The sequence below is a fragment of the Macrobrachium nipponense genome, chromosome 6 (assembly GCF_015104395.2).
Source record: "Macrobrachium nipponense isolate FS-2020 chromosome 6, ASM1510439v2, whole genome shotgun sequence".
NCBI classification, from domain to species: Eukaryota; Metazoa; Arthropoda; class Malacostraca; order Decapoda; family Palaemonidae; genus Macrobrachium; species Macrobrachium nipponense.
The window spans coordinates 120396673-120415167 of NC_061108.1; the positions used below are offsets into that span (position 1 = coordinate 120396673).

Here is an 18495-nt window from a genome sequence, read left to right on the forward strand (position 1 = left end):
TTTCGTACTGTTGAGACGATTTTTATGTATTTGTTTAACGGGTTGGGGTAAGTTATATAATTTATGCTATATATGCACATGATATACTAGTGTGTGTGTTGGAACAAAGGTCAATCTCATGTATAAATCAGGCGTTATTTAATTAGAATAGGTAGTTTATGAATGGTTGATCGATTATCGTAATGTACCCAAATAGCCATAGGATTGCGAAATGTATAGAGATAGACAGGTGTTTAATTGTACTCTGTTGACCGTGAGGGTTGATTCAATTTATGATATTTTATAAAATTAGTCTATTCACCCAAGCACTGAGGTACTTTTACCCGTTCAGCGTGTAATACAGTGAAACGAAAGATTGATAGTGGTTGGAGCTGGACAGAGGGAAAGAGATCTAGAACAGAAAATAGGTGAAGTTAAGGACCATAAGGTGGAACTGTGAGAAACCCCCACAGTTGCACCATGAAGTGACACTTATTTAAGTATGAATTTTTATCACATCACCGTGATTCATATACATGCATTAAGCCACAAATGTCCTTTAATATCCTATTCGCTCTACCTTGAAATTGATATATTTTCATATGTTAAACGAAGGGTGATTTTTTATTTATTGATTTATTTTCTTTATTTGATAATAATAAAATAATTCGTCCTCTTGTGGATTCGAACCAGCGCACAGAGGAGAAATCAGGTCTTCAGTGATGTTACCGACTTGTTGGCCGAGTCGGTAACTCACTGAAGTAAACTAAAAAAAAATATCCCCTTTGGTTAACGTACGTAAAATATATTATCTAATAAAAGGAACCCATAAAAACGGCAAAGTATAGAGAGAAAATACTATATTTCAGAGACTGCTGTCTCTCTCTTCTGGTAGATGGATGAGAAAAGTTACAGAAAAGGTGGTATTTATACCAAGAGATCCATCCACAGGTAAGCCAATTTAGGTCACTCACACTCATTATTAATTTCGAGGTAGAGCGAATTGGATATTAAAGGAGATTTGTAGCTTAATGCTTAAATGGTAGGTAATGGATAGCAAGACCAAAGGAAGATTGAAGAAAGGAAGCAGTAAAGAGCTAAACAGTGGACGCTGCAAACACCCCTTGGTTAGGTGCCTACAGGGCTGCTTCAGGGTAAACACGTGAGATGCACTGATGGCGCCAACACCCTATGGCCAATGGGGTGGGGTGGGGGACCGTGAGAAGCGAGGTGTGGTCACCCGTAAACAAGCTCATTCACATCCTGATTTGTCCTGCCAATCTCCTTTGGGAATCATAAACCAAAAGTCAAAGGACCTTCAAAGATAATCGTCTTTCCGATTCCACCAGAGGAGGATGTTAATCTCCTTTTTTGAAGCTGTTGTTTTCCATAGATATCCAATTATTTATAGGTCTAGTTTTCAACAGACATACAAAACTGAAAGATAATTTCAGGATTTTATACGGATCTCTGACTTTCCATTTTAGTGATATTTAGAAATGAGTCCTTGGCTGATTTCCTAATGCAGGCAATTTTGTTATTTTTGCCCAGAGGCGTAACAATACTCTAGTTGGTTGTTTATTCAAAACTATGAAGGACTCTCGGTGAGGAGTTTTGACCACCAGTGTTATCTGTCAAAGGGTTTGTGGCCTCTTAAGGCAAAAACAACTATTAGATACCCGGCCTTTACCCGAGAGAGACCAGATGTGTAGCTCATGTTAGCCATATGTCTCTTTATTCCGATTTAAAAAATGATTAAAGATGTCCAATCATTTGAAAATGTTAAATTAACACGAAATGAGTACTGATAGAGGGATTTTGTTAGGTCTAGTCATCAAATAACTTTCCTTTTCTCATAACATATATATAATAACGAATGATAGAAGATGGGTACTGGGAAGGTTTAGACTGGGAAGGTTTAGACCTTGACTGAGCTATATTCATATTGAAGTTAGGAACCAACGTTGTACATAAGAGAGTAAACTTCCGTGTGAGGTCAAGCAGCACCTTTGAAAGTCAGTTACACACACACACACACACACTAACAACACATAAATCGCGTTCTTATAACTTTGAAGTCTTAATGTTAGGCGCGAAGAGACCTCTAACCATGTGAAAGCCAGCCTCACATTCCAAAGCTCAAGAGCCCTTTCGTCTTATCAAGGCTCTCTCTCTCTCTCTCTCTCTCTCTCTCTCTCTCTCTCATGCACACACGGAAGACTCCAACTGTGCATACACAGAAGCACAGACATATAATACATATATATATATATATATATATATATATATATATATAGAGAGAGAGAGAGAGAGAGAGAGAGAGAGAGAGAGAGAGATGGAAATTAACTTGGCCATCGTCCATTCAGCAGTTAACCCAGGGTAATCAAGATAGATGAAAACATGAGATGTTTACGCAGTGTTTTAAGGGATTGGCCGCTTGTTTTTCCTTTCCCTGGTTTAAATAGAGCCCCTCCCACCCCCCCCCCCCCCCTCTCTCTCTCTCTCTCTCTCTCTCTCTCTCTCTCTCTCTCTCTCTCTCTCTCTGTTCTGAGCCTTTCTTTATATTTCTTCATCTAGTCCAAGTCCAACAGCAATCTTGAGCAGCCAGTATTTCTTTCCGGATTTTGTTTCATTAGATAAGTCTTTCTAGTAACTATTAACAACAGTAGGTCATTATATAAATGAAAAAGTGAATGAAATTGTACAATGTTTTGCCTGTGTAAGAGAAAAGATACTTGTTGCTGAGAGGGAGAGAGAGAGAGAGAGACCACGCTAGAGGGGCCGTTTAACTGTAAAGGACAACTTTGTCCGTTGGGGGAGGGAAGGAAGTGTGATAGGTAAGGAGGAATACGTCTCCCTTGGGTAGGATGGTGGGTAAGGGGTGGGGGGAAGAGAGGCAGATGAATGAGATGAGGAAAAGAGAACTTGGATGGACTGGAGGTTGTGGGTTGGGGGGGGATTTGAGGTTGATGGGGTGGTCCTCGGAGTGGGTAGGATGTACACACACTCACACAGCTGTGTGTGTGTGTGTGTGTGAAAACGGTGAGAGAAGTGAAGAGTCACCAGTCAGTGTTATGGACTTAATACAGTGCAGTTTGGTCGTCCTACCTGTCTGGTAGTTGTAATGGCGAGGTGTTATTAACGTTTTTGTAGTATTGCAGCCTCACCACGTGTAACTCGGTTGTAGTTTTTGATACGGGTGTGAGGGGTCAGTGTTATGAACTTTGGTGGGAATTATAACTTCGTAGTTATTACTAATCCTCAGTTTTACAACGCCCTGCTAATTTATTTGTTACGTTTACTCAGTGTTGTGAAGTTTTAGTGCAAATTATCGATTTTTACCGCTTCAATTATAATGCCGAAGACCTAATTATTGGGCCTATGTGTCAGTAAGTGTTCTTACAATCCTTCCAGGTGGAGAAGGCTTGTAAATTATGATTTAGTGATATTTTGATCGAGTTTAGGTGGTACTGATGAATTAGTGCTTGTATTTTGATTTTTTTTTAAAACTATGAAATGGTTATTGAAGTGTATTTTTATAACTTGTTACAATGTTTTTGTGATGGCTCTACTAAGAGATTGGTGTAATACCTAGCCCTATGAATTGACATGGCATTTGTCTGTACCAAGAGATTTTTAAAATTTTTATTTTGTAAGGTTTTGCGTGATAGTAGTTAATAATAGTATTGTTAGTAGTTGTTGTAACATGCAAAAAGAATTGACACATCATTCGTCTGTCTAATTATGTTTTAAAACACTTAGTTTTGAAGTCACCAAAGGTTTGGTTAGGGTCAAGAGAGATTACCAACACACACACACATATACTATATATATCTTAAAAAATCAGTAGATCACGTGACTTCATATAGCGAATACCACGGGAAAATATATCAATCCCCTTTCCTTTTTAACATCCAATACCTCCTTGACATCTAATAAAGACAAAAGCGCTTGGATTCCGCTACATTTTTCCCCTGGTATTCGCTATATATATATATATATATATATATATATATATATATATATATATATATATATATATATTATGTATATATATATATATCCATTCACTGTTTAAAGTGCAAAACCCCCAGGTAAAAGTGAGTTTGTTTACTTCGATCAGATTCAAAATAAGTAAAAATGACCTAATACTTTTAATCTATTGACAAGCACGTTTTCTTAGGGACTATTCCACATTAAACGCCTCACACCTTGCCTTCATTTTACTACATATCTTATCTGTTTGTTTCTGTATTTGATTACTTTCGTACCTGTCTTATGTATTTTTTATTTTTATTTTATCGTAATCTGCACTTTACTCTCGTTTTCACATAGTACTATAAAATAGTAGTCACTTTCTGTTCTTGTTAGCTTTTAGTCTTATCTGATCCACTGCTGCTCACACCAAATTCCCAAAGTTTATTGAAAATAATATATTTAGGCCCATGCCAATTTGCATTTCCGCTGGAGTTAGATGTAGCGAACTTACTAATAATAAAAACAACAATAATAATGGGATAAATTATGATGAGCGCTAGCCGATCACTCTTGTCAAGGGATACTTCCTGCCTTCCAGACTTCGGTCTGGAGTCATTCAATATCGCCACATTCTTGAAAACTGGTTTGTATTGCATTGCAGTCCGTGGTTCCGTATTCCTACAGAATGTTTGCTGGGCATATCTTGTTAATCGTGAACCCGCTACCACTTAGTGTTTTGGTGATTTTATACACTGAACAGATATTTTAATGATTGTAGGTCTACAGTAATTTTTAGACAAAATTCATGTTGCGATTTTGACAAAATTCAGATTTGAAGCTAATAAATAGTCCTAGCTATGTATACTGTATCTATTTTTGTTTCCCGTGTTCGACGTTCCCAGTTCTCGAGAAAGTGTGTGTGTTTGTGTGTCGCTATTTAACTGTGAAGAATATCTTCCCACCTATGACCACTGGAGCTTCTTCCCTGTAGGCCTAAACGTCACATTCACGCTGTTGGCAGCTGTCTCTTCCTGTTTGTGTTTACGTATTTACGTTTTGTTTACATTTTGTAGATTAATGCTCTAATAGGAAGGATATTTCTCATTCCTTCCTGCCTTTTGTTTTGCCAGAGAATCGCCATTGCCACGTTATATAGATGTATTTCTCTCTCTCTCTCTCTCTCTCTCTCTCTCTCTCTCTCTCTCTCTCTCTCTCTAGGTAAGCCTGGGGCTAATTTTCAATGGCCACATTTATCTGCCGCTTACAGTTAACGTAGTGTGTGGATGAATAGGTCTTTGAGCGTACAATAGTACCATCTTTAATTCAAGTGTCTTCAAAAAGAGGATGGTTGGTCTTCACCCACCTCTGTTTGTTTCTTAAGACAAATTAAATAAGCGGTATTATCTACCAGACTGTTGTGGCTTTGTTGAGGACTAAAGTGTCGTTTTATGTATGCTATATCCAATCCTTCTTGAGGCTGTAAGGGCGTTTCCTCCCACGGTACCAAATAGATATGGCTGAAAATGACCGTGCTTATACCGTTTTTGCTGTGAGTACTTGGCAGCTATGTGTTAGATCTCATTATGTGTCTGTGATATACGTTCTGTTAATTTAGAACAAGTCAGGAGAATCCAGAAAAATATTAACGTAACTCTTAACAAGACATTTTCGTAATATTTCTAGTTCTGTAGAAAGATAGGAAAAGTGAAGTATTATATACGATAATCAGTCCTGCTATTGTTATTCTCTCTCTCTCTCTCTCTCTCTCTCTCTCTCTCTCTCTCTCTCTCTCTCTCTCTACATCAAAGGTTCATGAATTTTTAGGATGATTTTTTTCCCCTCATTTTAGCAATAGAAGGATTAACAGAGTGCACTCTCGGCACATTTGTTGAGTTTGTAATACTCTACACACTCAGATACTTTTATTCTTTATATATAGAAACTTTGCTATACACGTTTATTTGTTTATATTTGAATTCAAACCCCACGTGAATACTTTGAACTGGCCGTGCAGCTCAAGATATGTGCCACGTTTCTTAAGAACCTATTACAAAGATGTTCCGAAAAGTCTTAATGTTACAAAAATAGTTTTGGATTGATTGTCAGCATTTTTTAACGTCTGTATTGCATTCAGACGCCAAACAAATGATTTGAGAAATAGTAAGGAATTACAGAAGTTAGTTATAACTTCCCAAATCAAGGTCGCGCGGTTAGCCTGAAGCCAGGGTGAATGTTCGCTTTGCTAAGTTATTAAACAGATGACTGTTCCGTCGTGTGTTACACGACAGATCTTCAAGTCAAGATGAGACAGTCTTGTTATAGTATCCATTACAATAGTGTAATTGTTTTGATATCAATTCATCAACCAGTAACGGAGCTCATTAATACTTTTTACTGTAAAAGTTCAGAGCATTGATCGATTTTGGCTATAAAGAATAGGCTTAGTTGAAATATGCGACATGACACTGGTCTAATTGGTTTACCATAATTTGCTACACTTATCAGAGTTATATTATATACTTCTGTTCTACGAAGATTTGCACATAATGATAAAGTAGCTCGTATTGTGAGAAATGTTACTTTAGTAAGAAAGCGAGGGTCAGTTTTTTCTGGTTCCTTGTGAATATAGTATATAGTTCGATTGACCTATCTGTGTGTGTATTTAGGTCACTATCAGTTTTTGACCATGAGCTACAAGGGCTTGTTGGAGGTGAGCTAAGCTGAACACTTGCGAAGAGGAGTCACAGATGTTTCCGATGTTTTTAGCTCTTTGAGATTTTTGCTGTAAGTGTGGATCGAAATAAAGTACATGTTTGTTGGCTCGTGAAGATTGTGCTTTGGTTATTTGTCTAGTTGAATGTTGGCAGAGGCCTTAAATATGTGTTTATCTAATGTATTTTCAAATGTGAATAGTGGGTAGGGGTCTAAAATGTTTTTCTTGATTTATCTGATCATGTTAATGGCTATGAAGGATAATTTATGCCTAGGACAAAGTATGGATATGTTGTTTGTAAAATTTTTATCCTGGCCATTGGCTTAACATTTCTACTTTCAGTGAAACGTAGCATAGACTTCATTTTCATGTAATTCTTTGGTTTTGAAAACGACGGAATATGGTTCGATGGACGTGGTTCTCCGAATAGCATAAATAAAAGTGGTGGTTATCGGAAATATATTAATAGTAATGGTCCTGATAGATAGGACCGTTTCATAAGCTTATCAGTATTTATATTTTTCATTGTTGGAAGTTTGTAGACTCGCGCATTATCATTTAGTAAGCCTCCTGATATAGTTGTAGATTAGGCCTAATCTGTGAGTCTAAAGAACTGTAGACTGCCTCTCCAGTCAGAGTTGGAGGAAGAGGCTTCCCTGTTCCCATATAATCCCAATAAGCAAGGAAAAAAAAAAAAAAACCTTAAAGGACAGCAAATAACGCAGTAGGGCTTAAAGCATTTTTTTTTTTTTTTTTAGTCATAAGAGTCCATGGATGGTTGTGCGTGCGGTAGAAAGGAGTTGCCGAGGGTGGTTGGAGGGGGTTATTGGGCTCCCGGTCAAGGGTCAGAGGTGGGATTTTATTCGGTGACGTCACTTCTTTTTAAGGTGGACGTCGGCTACGTTGCTGGATATTATTTTTCTCCACTTCCGGGAGGTGTGGGCGCGTGGGAGTCAATCAGTGTTTGGGTGGGTATTGGTTACCTTTGAATTTACGCAGTAATCTTCCAAGTTGAAAGTACTGTACTGATTTTAAGTGTTGTATAAATTATTTACATTGGAGTTTTGCAATATTTAGCCTTTGTTCGACCTATATAGTCACTCAAAGTCACCCACAGAACGTGAAATTCTTTATTGGTTATACATGTGTCCTAGTTGGACATATTTGATTTGTGAACATACTAAACATGCTTAGCAATATATAAGTAACAGTTGATTCAAACACGTATGTAGCCTATACCGGTACTTATAAATGCGGTATACTCGTGCTTGTATATTTTTCATATATAATTTTATGCGAACCAAGTTTTATTGCAACGTTCCAGATTTGATTTTAATGATCTTTTTGCAATGAAAAGACTTTGAAATTCAATGATGTTACCCTAAAAAAAATACGAAGACAATGGATATTGTTCTAGAAATACACCGCTGGACGCTTCTGATTGTGTTGTAGGACTATATAAATAAACGAACTTTGTTAAGAAAATATCTACCAGCATGTAAACCGACGTGTTGTATAATAATAATACCGTATGGAAAATTGACCCAAAGGATCCTATAGCAACATGGAAACCATCCTTCCAGAGGATACCTTCGAGGAGATGGAAGGATCTCACCTGGGATTCATTTACCTCCAGATGAGAGCCGAGGAGGAAAAAATGAAAGGTAATTTTTATTCTCACACACATATATATATATATATATATATATATATATATATAATATATATATATAGATAGATAGATATAGCGTGTGTGTGCGTTTGCAATTTTTCGTGAAACCATTGTCAGTCATGGCCTATACTCTGTTTTTTTTTTTTTTTTTTTCAACTGTCCACCCGCCTGTGGTGTTTGCGTATAGTAACACTTGCGTCCCGGGCTTTAGATAGTTACGCTATGTGCACGTTTTAGGTAAATAAAAGGAAATCTGGGTGTACATTTGCAACTGAAAAGTGTTTTAATAATTTACTGTATGCGAATTGCACCGTTGATATTCGAAACAGGATATTGTTATTATTGTAGAATGTAAGCTGAATGTAACTATCTTAAGCCCAGGACGCAGTGTTACCATACGCAAACACCACAGGCGGGTGGCAGATGGAAAAAAAACCTTTTATAGTTGTAAGGACTAGGCCCATGTAAGTGAACATTGCAAACAGCTATTGAGTGTTGGCATTGTTCTAGAGAAAGAGCATCTTATTGTTCGAGTTTTATCGTCTTTTTATATTAGTGTTTTTTATGTGTTAATCGGAAAAGCGGATCTTTCCTTGATAAGTGACCACCAAGGGTTTTGACCCGGTATGAATGTATCCACTGTTGCAGTGTGTTTAGTACAAGCCTGTTTGGTGATTTACAGTAAAAACACAAAAAGACTACATATAAAGATAATGACCCCCAAAAATATCAGCCCTCCAGGTATACCGATAACGACCCCCAAATTTTCTTGGGGGTCACTATCTATGATAGATCCGAGAAAGTTGAAAGTAGTTAATTACTATACTACTATATATTACACAAGTTACTTTCTAGAAAGTAGCACTTTCGATTACTTCCCTAGTCAGTATCTGATTAGGCAGTATTTTTTTTTTTTTTTACAACAGTAAGCCTAAAATGGCGATAAACCCCCCTTTTTTTAAAGAGAGCCATAAAAATAGTATGACTGCTTAGTCGGCTGACCCGCAACTTTCAAGGTCGGGTCAATGCACTTGTCAATTAGTAAACGTTTCCATAATCGATTCCGGATATTGGGGATCTGATGTTTAGTAGTGTTGAAGTATTAGAACATAAGTGAAATGTTTATTCTGAATATCAGATCACCGTACTAGTTCTATTCTAGATATTGAGTGCTGTTTGCAAAAGAGACAGGAAAGCGATGTGGCTTCCGACGGAATTTCAGACGGAAAAACGTGCGTTCTCTTTTTGTAAGGTTTCGTGTCGAGCTCGACCGCATGGTTTGGCGGGAGAATAAGCTGCAGCCAGCAGGTCCCGTGGGTTGAAATGGTGTGTGTGTGTGTGTTTGTGCGTTTGTACTCTAGGTCTAGGTATAGGTGAGTCAGGAGCTGTATGTGAACATGTGTGGAGTTAGGGAGTGGAGGGAGTGAGCAATGAGGTGAGGTAAAGGAGGAGAAATGGGTGGGTTTCAGGGTCACATGTGTACCCCGAGAACGGTTCTCCCAACCTCACCCCATCTGTAGTAGCCTCCCAAACGCACCCCTATCTCCCCCCCTCCCCCTTTCCCCATCAACCTTTGTTGTTTACTGAGTTCACCATGGGACTATGCACAACGCCTTGTAAACCTGACCCATTCTCTCTCTCTCTCTCTCTTCTTCTTCTTCTTCTTCTTCTTCTTCTTCTTTACTTACACATTATACAAAATATTAGCGTTTCCCTTTGTCGCTGTGCTGTTTGTATGGACTACAGTCAAGTAATGCTATTCTTGTATAAGCACTACTCCTGACGTAATCCAATATACGTGTACATTAAGCCACACGTGACCGGACGTTAAGAGTATTGTTGTTGTAGTTTAAATGTATTATTGCAGTTGTAGGTCATTTGGTACGATTGCATTTTTGGCTGATTTGTACCCTAACGGTATTGATGATTACGATTTACCTTGCAATATCCCCCAAAATATATCTGAAACTCCGCGATCTCTACAGGTGAGTTATCATGTCAACAAGCACTTCCTTCCCATAGCGCTTCCATGTTGCGAAAGTCAGGCTGAGGAACGCAGCCGTGCGGCACTGCAGCTCTTAAGCCTGGGACAATCTTATTATGGGAAATTGAATTGCCTGTCTCGTTCACTGGACACTCGTCTGGAGTCCTGCAATTGCACAAAAGTAACAGCGGGTTAGTTCTCATTTCTGCACTTGGTGTGTTGGAAGGGATTTTCATAGTATTAGTTAATAAAGTGACTCTTACAGTACATAAGTTTAGGTGGAAATGGAAAATAGATATAGTCTTCTATTAATTATTGATGTTTGCGTAAAATTTTCATACTAATGGTAAACATTTTAATTACTGACGTCTGTATTTAGGTTTGTCATTATTAATTATTCATATATAATACACATCCATTCTCATCCAGAAAGCTGAAAAACAAGCTCAGCCCAAATAGATTAGACTGCCAATTTGTGGTTATATTGGAAAGAACAATAAATAGAAGAAATTAATGAAATTAAACGTGTATGACTGATGTAAGCTGTATAAAATGAACAAAAAAGCCATTGTTCCAAAAGGGCCACAATAATATAAACGTTAAAACTTCGTTTAAAACTTTATAAAAACTTTACAATCGTAAAGTATTTATAAAGTTTTGAACGAAATTTTAACGATTATACTATTGTGGACCTTTTGGAATTTATGAACTCGCGTGATGAGAGATTTCCCATAAAAAGAAAAAAAAACTTGTTAAAGAGATAAGGACATTTACCAACAACTGTAAAGATGATGTGAAAGTTGATTTATTTATTGTAAAGTAGCAGTCTTTGATAGCACGCTTTTATGATGCAATGAAAATTTTCTTTATATACCCCAGTAATAACTGTTCCCATTTTCGATAAAGATTATGTTTACTATATAAGCGAAATTTGGTTTGGGTAACCCGGTCCTGTCCCCCCCCCACCCCCGCCAACCCCTCCCCCTCCCCCCAGGATTTTGGTATTTGCGGTTTTTTGGCAGACAGCTTTCAGAAAGTCCTCTCCTCTCTCTCTCTCTCTCTCTCTCTCTCTCTCTCTCTCTCTCTCTCTGTTGCATTTGTCATTTTCACACAGCCTAACATGCTTGAAATGCGAGCAGATGCACACACAATAGTATACATACTTATATTACTGTATATATGCATGTATATAGTTTTTATATATATATATATATATATATATATATATATATATATATACACATATTCATACACTACTATATAGAAGCCACATCGCATGTTCCTGAACTTGCCCTTGAGCTTGTATTAAGTTGGCAACAGGTCACCAAGTTCATTAAGACTAACACACCGAAGCTGTCTGCCCTTAATTACAAGCCAGCTTATGCACACATGGAAATGGACCTCACACATCTGCTCGTGTTAGAGTCTTGGCATATAATTCACATGTTTAATTGATGTTATAGATAATAATAATAATAGTAATAATAATCATAATAATTTGTTTATGAGTTTTATTTTTTTTTCTCTCCCTATCTGTAGGCGTAGGCCTACATGACCTATTTTGTAACATCAGTTTATGTATTCGTAGATCGTCATCAACACTCCGGAATACCTCCACATATCTTCTTCTTCTCCTTCTTTTTCTTCTTCTTCTTCTTATGAACTTCATTCCCGAGAGGGTCTGTGATCCCTACGTGTGGGGTGGCGGTGTTAAAGGTGGTTTCAGTGGATTACAGAGATTAGGTTACGACCAAGATATACAAGGTGGCTAATCCTGCTCATTAATAGACGTGTTTGTTTGTGAACGTGTGTCTGGATTATGTTTATGATGTTACATGGTTTTGTATTATTCCTTGCGGCTTTGATGGGGGACCGTGTTTATCGTTTGCCTACATCGGCCTAGGGTTTTAAAAGACGGTGCGGTAGGCTTCTGAGAGTCATTTGTTTGATCTTATCAATAAACATTCAGGATTGTATTTAGGTAATTTTTAATATATGAAGGTAGTATGTCATGTGCGTTGTATACATTTTTTTAATACTACTGTTGTCTGTTGTAATAATGTAGTACTATACAGATGTTGATTTTCGAAAGTTCTAGCTGTAATTCCATTTTCCTGATCCACGTTCTCCGTTACCTTCATTTTCCAACTTATTTTTCATCTGATGGATAGGCTATTTCTGTATAGGCTATATGTGTACGTGTTTTGATTTGCGTATTTCCATTGAATTTGACAAATTTCCCATACAAATTTCTTTTCTTCAGATATGGGCATGGTGTTCTGGGAAAGCTTTTTTGGTTACAATGGTTTTTGTGACTTTTTATAATAATGATAATAATAATATATAACTTATTAGTCTACACTGATTTTTTAAAACTTTTATTTAAAAATAAAAAGAATGCATTATTTACATTATTTCACCAATGAAAATGTTGAACACATATTTCAACATTCGTAGAGTGTTTGTTTTGTCCATTTGTCCCTCGAATGGTGTTTGCACAAATAACTTTTGACGGCCTAAAATTCTCAAGGTTGTAAGTTTGCTCTTAAGCGGTGGGACCGTAAAGAAAATACTGTGTAGCTCCTTTGGTATCCCGGTCATCCCAATCGGAATTATTAGAAAATTCCCCATTTTCAAGAGTATGGCGGTTTAGTTCCGTTTGAGAATTTAGTATCGGGGAACGGGTGTACACATTGTGGAAAGTCCCATAACAATAACTTAACCATACAAGAGGCATTTCACGTAGAAACTCTTGTTTAACGCAACTTTGGTGGCCTTTATAAAGTAGGCGTGTAGGTGTGTGTGTGTCTGTCTTCGTATACTTGAAGGGAGTAGAAATTAGACGTTATAGTAAAAGGTTGTAGGTAAGTGGAGCGGGTACAGCAAAAAAACTAGAGCAATGATAATCAATAATCGATAAGACTAATATTGGTGATCGACCAACGCGAGAACAAAGTTGTTAGTTTTAAACAATGAATGAAATTTACAATGTCCGATAAACCAATCTTATCACACACACACACACACACACACCACACCACCACCACCATTAAATATAGGTAGGATCCAACCCACACAGGTCATTATAAGAGCTCTTTAAAAAATACTTCTGACAACAAAAAAAAAGAGAAGATAAATAAAACTATACGAGACACAACCCAGAATCCAAGGTTGAGGAAGATTAGACTTATGTTTTATTGATTGGGTACGGTACAAGCTAAACCAATAATCCATCAGTGGTAATAAACCATATTGGATTCTGGTGTATTGCTTTGCTTAGGGAACCAGCTATTCGTTATTATCCCTAATTAGTCAAAAAGTATTTCATAATTAACTGCAAAAACTAAAGGTTAAGGTATGCTGGAGAGGGTAACCCTGGCTGTATATTACTGATTAATAATAAACATTGTTTTCATGACAAACACGAAAAAATTAAAACGAAGTAGGAGTAAATCGTCGAGAGAGAGAGAGAGAGAGAGAGAGAGAGAGAGAGAGAGGCTTCCTACGGTCTCTGGTATTTGAGGCCGAGGGTGGAATAGGGTAGAGTCTTGAATGAGGAATTAGACCGATTTGAAGGAGGACTGAATGGCCTGACGGTTTTCAAGGATAGGAATGTTATCGTTTGGTTGTTTAGTTTTGTTTATTACGACCGATTATTCGGTGAAGTGAATATATTTGCAGTATGGTATTTAGGATTATATATGGTGTAGGCCTACACATTACATTTCCAATTATCTATAATGTATGATCTCTCTCTCTCTCTCTCTCTCTCTCTCTCTCTCTCTCTCATTATAATGATAATATATCGTGCAAACAGCAACAGTGTGGAAGAGCTTAAGAGAAAGCTAGACAAAATCATTAGAACACTGTGAACGTACAGTAAAATCTGCCGCGAGAGATAAGTGAGCACACGATGTCTCCTCGGATGGACTAAAAAGTCTATGAGAGACATCCTAATCCTTGTAACTCCTTGTAACATTGCATTTCCAACTGGATATCAAGGGAAGGCGACGCTACCAGCAAATTAAGGACAGTGTTTTATGCTTTGATAATTCTCGTTGACAGATTGTGATTATGTATGTTTGTGTTTGCGCGCGTGTACACACACACACACACACACACACACACACACACACACACACACACACACACATATATATATATATATATACTATATATATATATATATATATATATATATATATAGACATAGAGTTGTTGAGGTAGACAGACCGCCCGCATAAAAGGTATGGTACCATTTTTAAGAAAAACTACGGCGATCTCTGTTGCCCCCTCTCAGTTCTAGTTTAAGGGGACCGTACAGAGACCTTTGTCTCCCTCTCAGTTCTAGTTTTATCTCCTTCCGGCTGATCTGTGAAGGGCCAGCCAGTCTAATTTTAAGGCGTCCAGTCCTATGTTTAGCGCATAGGTCTAAACTTCCAAATCCCCTTTAATTCTCCGCTGCCAGCCGGGCTGCGCACTGGTAGTCCCTCCAACTACTCGCTGATTTTTGTTTCGTGCTTCTGCTGTTTTTCATTAACATCTCTCTCTCTCTCTCTCTCTCTCTCTCTCTCTCTCTCTCTCTCTCGTCGGTGATAATGGGTCGTTATGATGATAGTTTTGAACTATTTGTTATGAAATGTTTGTATTATTTTTGCTACATTATTATTTTTACGCACTTTGTCCTACGGAAACTAGCTAGGCAAAGTTGTAGTCTTATAAGTCTTGCGCTTACACAAGCTCAACACACACACACACACACACACACACACACACACACACACACACACACATATATATATATATATATATTATATATATATATATATATATATATATCCTGTATTGTATTGAGATACAATGGATTAAAAGGCCTGATATGGACCTGTGGTCTCATCCAAAATTACCAATACGAAAATCGTCAGGTGTCGCACGAAAATGCGTTTCTATTTGCGACCAGTCACCAGACGATGACTCTCTCTCTCTCTCTCTCTCTCTCTCTCTCGTGCTACCAGCCTCATCTCACTGACAAGTCCAAATTCAGTCTCTCGTCTAAGGACGAAGGCTGTTTAGTCAGTAATCCTCAATAGCAATATGTACCTTTGATTTACCCGAATGCTGTGGGTCGCTTCTCATAGCTGAGGGTGGAGATTCTGCACCGTCTAAGTTTCATTTAATGTTTTAAGCTGGAAAACATTGATTAGTGAGATGTGAGTACTGTTAAAATAAACTAAATATTTAGAACCCGTGTGTTATTATTATTATTATTATTATTATTATTATTATTATTATTATTATTATCGTTTTTGCATATATTTGTAATATATATTTCACTTACGCCCATTTTGATTTCTTAATATTTCTTAATATATTATTTTATAATATTAAAGCAATAATAATAATAAGAATAATAATAATAATAATAATAATAAGCTGTTAAAAATAATGGCAGAATTAAGCGAGTTGATTTTATATATAAAATCAGCTCTCTTAATTCTTCCATTCTTTTTAACAGCATTTGCCTATAAGAGAGTCTTCTACCAAAATAATAATAATAATAATGATGATGATAATGATAATGAACTAAGGAACCTCTGTAACGCGGCTATAATATTGACAATTAAAAGCCACAGTAGTGTTAAAAGTATATTTTTGTACGAGGTTAAGAGTTACTAGGAGAGACTTTCGGATGCTGCTCTGTATCCCTCTTCAGTATCCGAAAGTCTCTCCCAGTAATTTTTAACCTTGTACGGAAACATATTTTCAACACTACTGTGGCTTGAAATTGTCAATTACAATATTATTATTATTATTATTATTATCATTATTATTATTATTATATTATTATTATTATTATTATTATTATTATTATTATTATTATTATTATTATTATTTGTATATGTTTCTAATACATGTTTACAATTACACTATTGTGGATTTCGTCACCGTTATTATTATTATTGTCATTATTATTGTTATTAGTTTCTATATATCTTTAATATATATTGACACTTACTACGCCATTGTGAATTTCTTCACTGTTATTATTAGTTTCTACATATATTGATAACTACGCCATTCACCATTGTGAATTTCTATACTATTATTATTATTATTATTATTATTATTATTATTATTATTATTATTATATTATTATTATTATTATTATTATCGTTTTGCACTTATTTTTAATACATATTTACAATTACACCATTGTGGATTTCGTCACCATTATTATAATGATTATCATTATTATTATTATTATTATTATTATTATTAGTTTCTATATATCTTTAATATATATTGACACTTACTACACCATTATGAATTTCTTCACTATTATTATTATTATTATTATTATTATTATTATTATTATTATTATTATTATTATTATTATTATTATTATTAGTTTCTATATATGTTTAATATATATTAATACCTACGCCATTCACCATTGTGAATTTCTTCACTATTTTATTATATTATTATTATTAGCGACATTAGTTATTAAGTATTATTCGTTCTTTCTCGCAGAGAGCGGCAACCGAGCCATGATGGAGTTCTACGTCAACAACCTGACAAGCGACAGCGACAGCGACAACGACTCTGCAGGCTCCAGCACCAGCGCCTCCGGCGGGAGCCACGACTTGGAGGAGGAGGTGGTGGAGCACCAGCAGCAGATGCTGGACAGGACCTATCAGGTGAGGAGAAGAGTCCTTCGTTCGCTCGGCAGGATTTGTGTATGTATATATATATATATATATATATATATATATATATATATATATATATATGTATATATATATGTATATATGTATATATATACATATATATATATATACATACATAATATATATATATATATATATATATATATATACTTATCTCTAAATTATATATATTATATGTATATATATGTAAAAATGCATTAAGCTACAAATGTCCTTTAATATCCAATTCGGGAAATTTTCTAGTAGATAATTTCTTCCTTGTGTGGGTTCGAACCAGCGCCCAACGGACTGAGGAGAAATCAGGGCTTCAGTGACGTTATCGTTGGTCGAGTCGATAACATCACTGAAGTCCTGATTTCTCCTCAGTTCGCTGGGCGCTGGTTCGAACCCACGCGAGGACGAATTATTATCAACTAGAAAATTCCTCTTAGGTTAACATAAATGAAATTATATTAATTCCGAGTAGAGCAAATTGGATATTAATTAAAGGACATTAGTAGCTTAATGCATATCTATGAATCACGGTGTGATGTGAAATAATTCATATATAATATATATATATATATATATATATATATATATATATATATATAATGTGTGTATTATAAATAAAAATAAATTATAATAAAAAAATATATATATATATATATATAATATATATATATATATATATATATATATATATATAAACCCACCATCCTCTCAATTAACGAAAGATTGATGCGAAGCAGTGAAGCGATTCTTATTTTCACATTTAACTGTACAGTAAGAAATCATGACCCCAGTCTTCCTGCCTGCTTCCTTGTATATGCGTTCCCAATAATTAGTATCAAAAAGATGTTATCAGATTTGACGTTCAGTGGCATATTGAGAACGGTCAGGTCAGGTTGGGGCAAAGGGTACGGGAAAGATCAATCTCGTCCGGGGAAGAGGAGAGAGAGAGAGAGTCTGTAATCATTCCAGGTCGTTATACGTGTGTGTGTGTATTTATGCGTCTGTGTTAGAGAGAGAGAGAGAGACTGTGATCAGTCCAGGTCGTTATAATGTGTGCGCTTATTTCTGTGTCTGTGTAAGAGAGAGAGAGAGAGAGAGAGAGAGAGAGAAAGAAACTGTAATCAGTCCATTTCATTGCGTGTGTGTGTGTGTGTAATTCTGGGTCTAGAGAGAGAGAGAGAGAGAGAGAGAGAGAGAGAGAGAGAGACTGTGATCAGTCCAGGTCGTTATAATGTGTGTGCTTATTTCTGTGTCTTGTGAGGAGAGAGAGAGAGAGAGAAACTGTAATCAGTCCATTTCATTGTGTGTGTGTGTGTGTGTAATTCTGCGTCTGAGAGAGAGAGAGAGAGAGAGAAGAGAGAGAGAGAGAGAGAGAGAGGCTGTGATCAGTCCATTTCATTGTATGTGCGTGTATGTGTGTTTGTGTGTGTAATTCTGCGTCTGT

At 36.3% G+C, this 18495-nt stretch overlaps 1 protein-coding gene across 3 annotated transcripts in view; it reads left to right on the forward strand.

Moving 5' to 3' along the window:
- LOC135216074 (uncharacterized) overlaps positions 1 to 18495 on the forward strand; it is a 307218-nt gene that overhangs the window by 279384 nt on the left and 9339 nt on the right. For all 3 annotated transcript variants that reach the window (XR_010314800.1, XM_064251074.1, XM_064251073.1), the window contains one exon: positions 16861 to 17027. Coding sequence is in view for 2 of the 3 variants with exons in the window: in XM_064251074.1 (XP_064107144.1) it covers positions 16861 to 17027 (167 nt within the window). In the remaining variant the exon portion in view is untranslated. The remainder of the gene's footprint in view (positions 1 to 16860; positions 17028 to 18495) is intronic.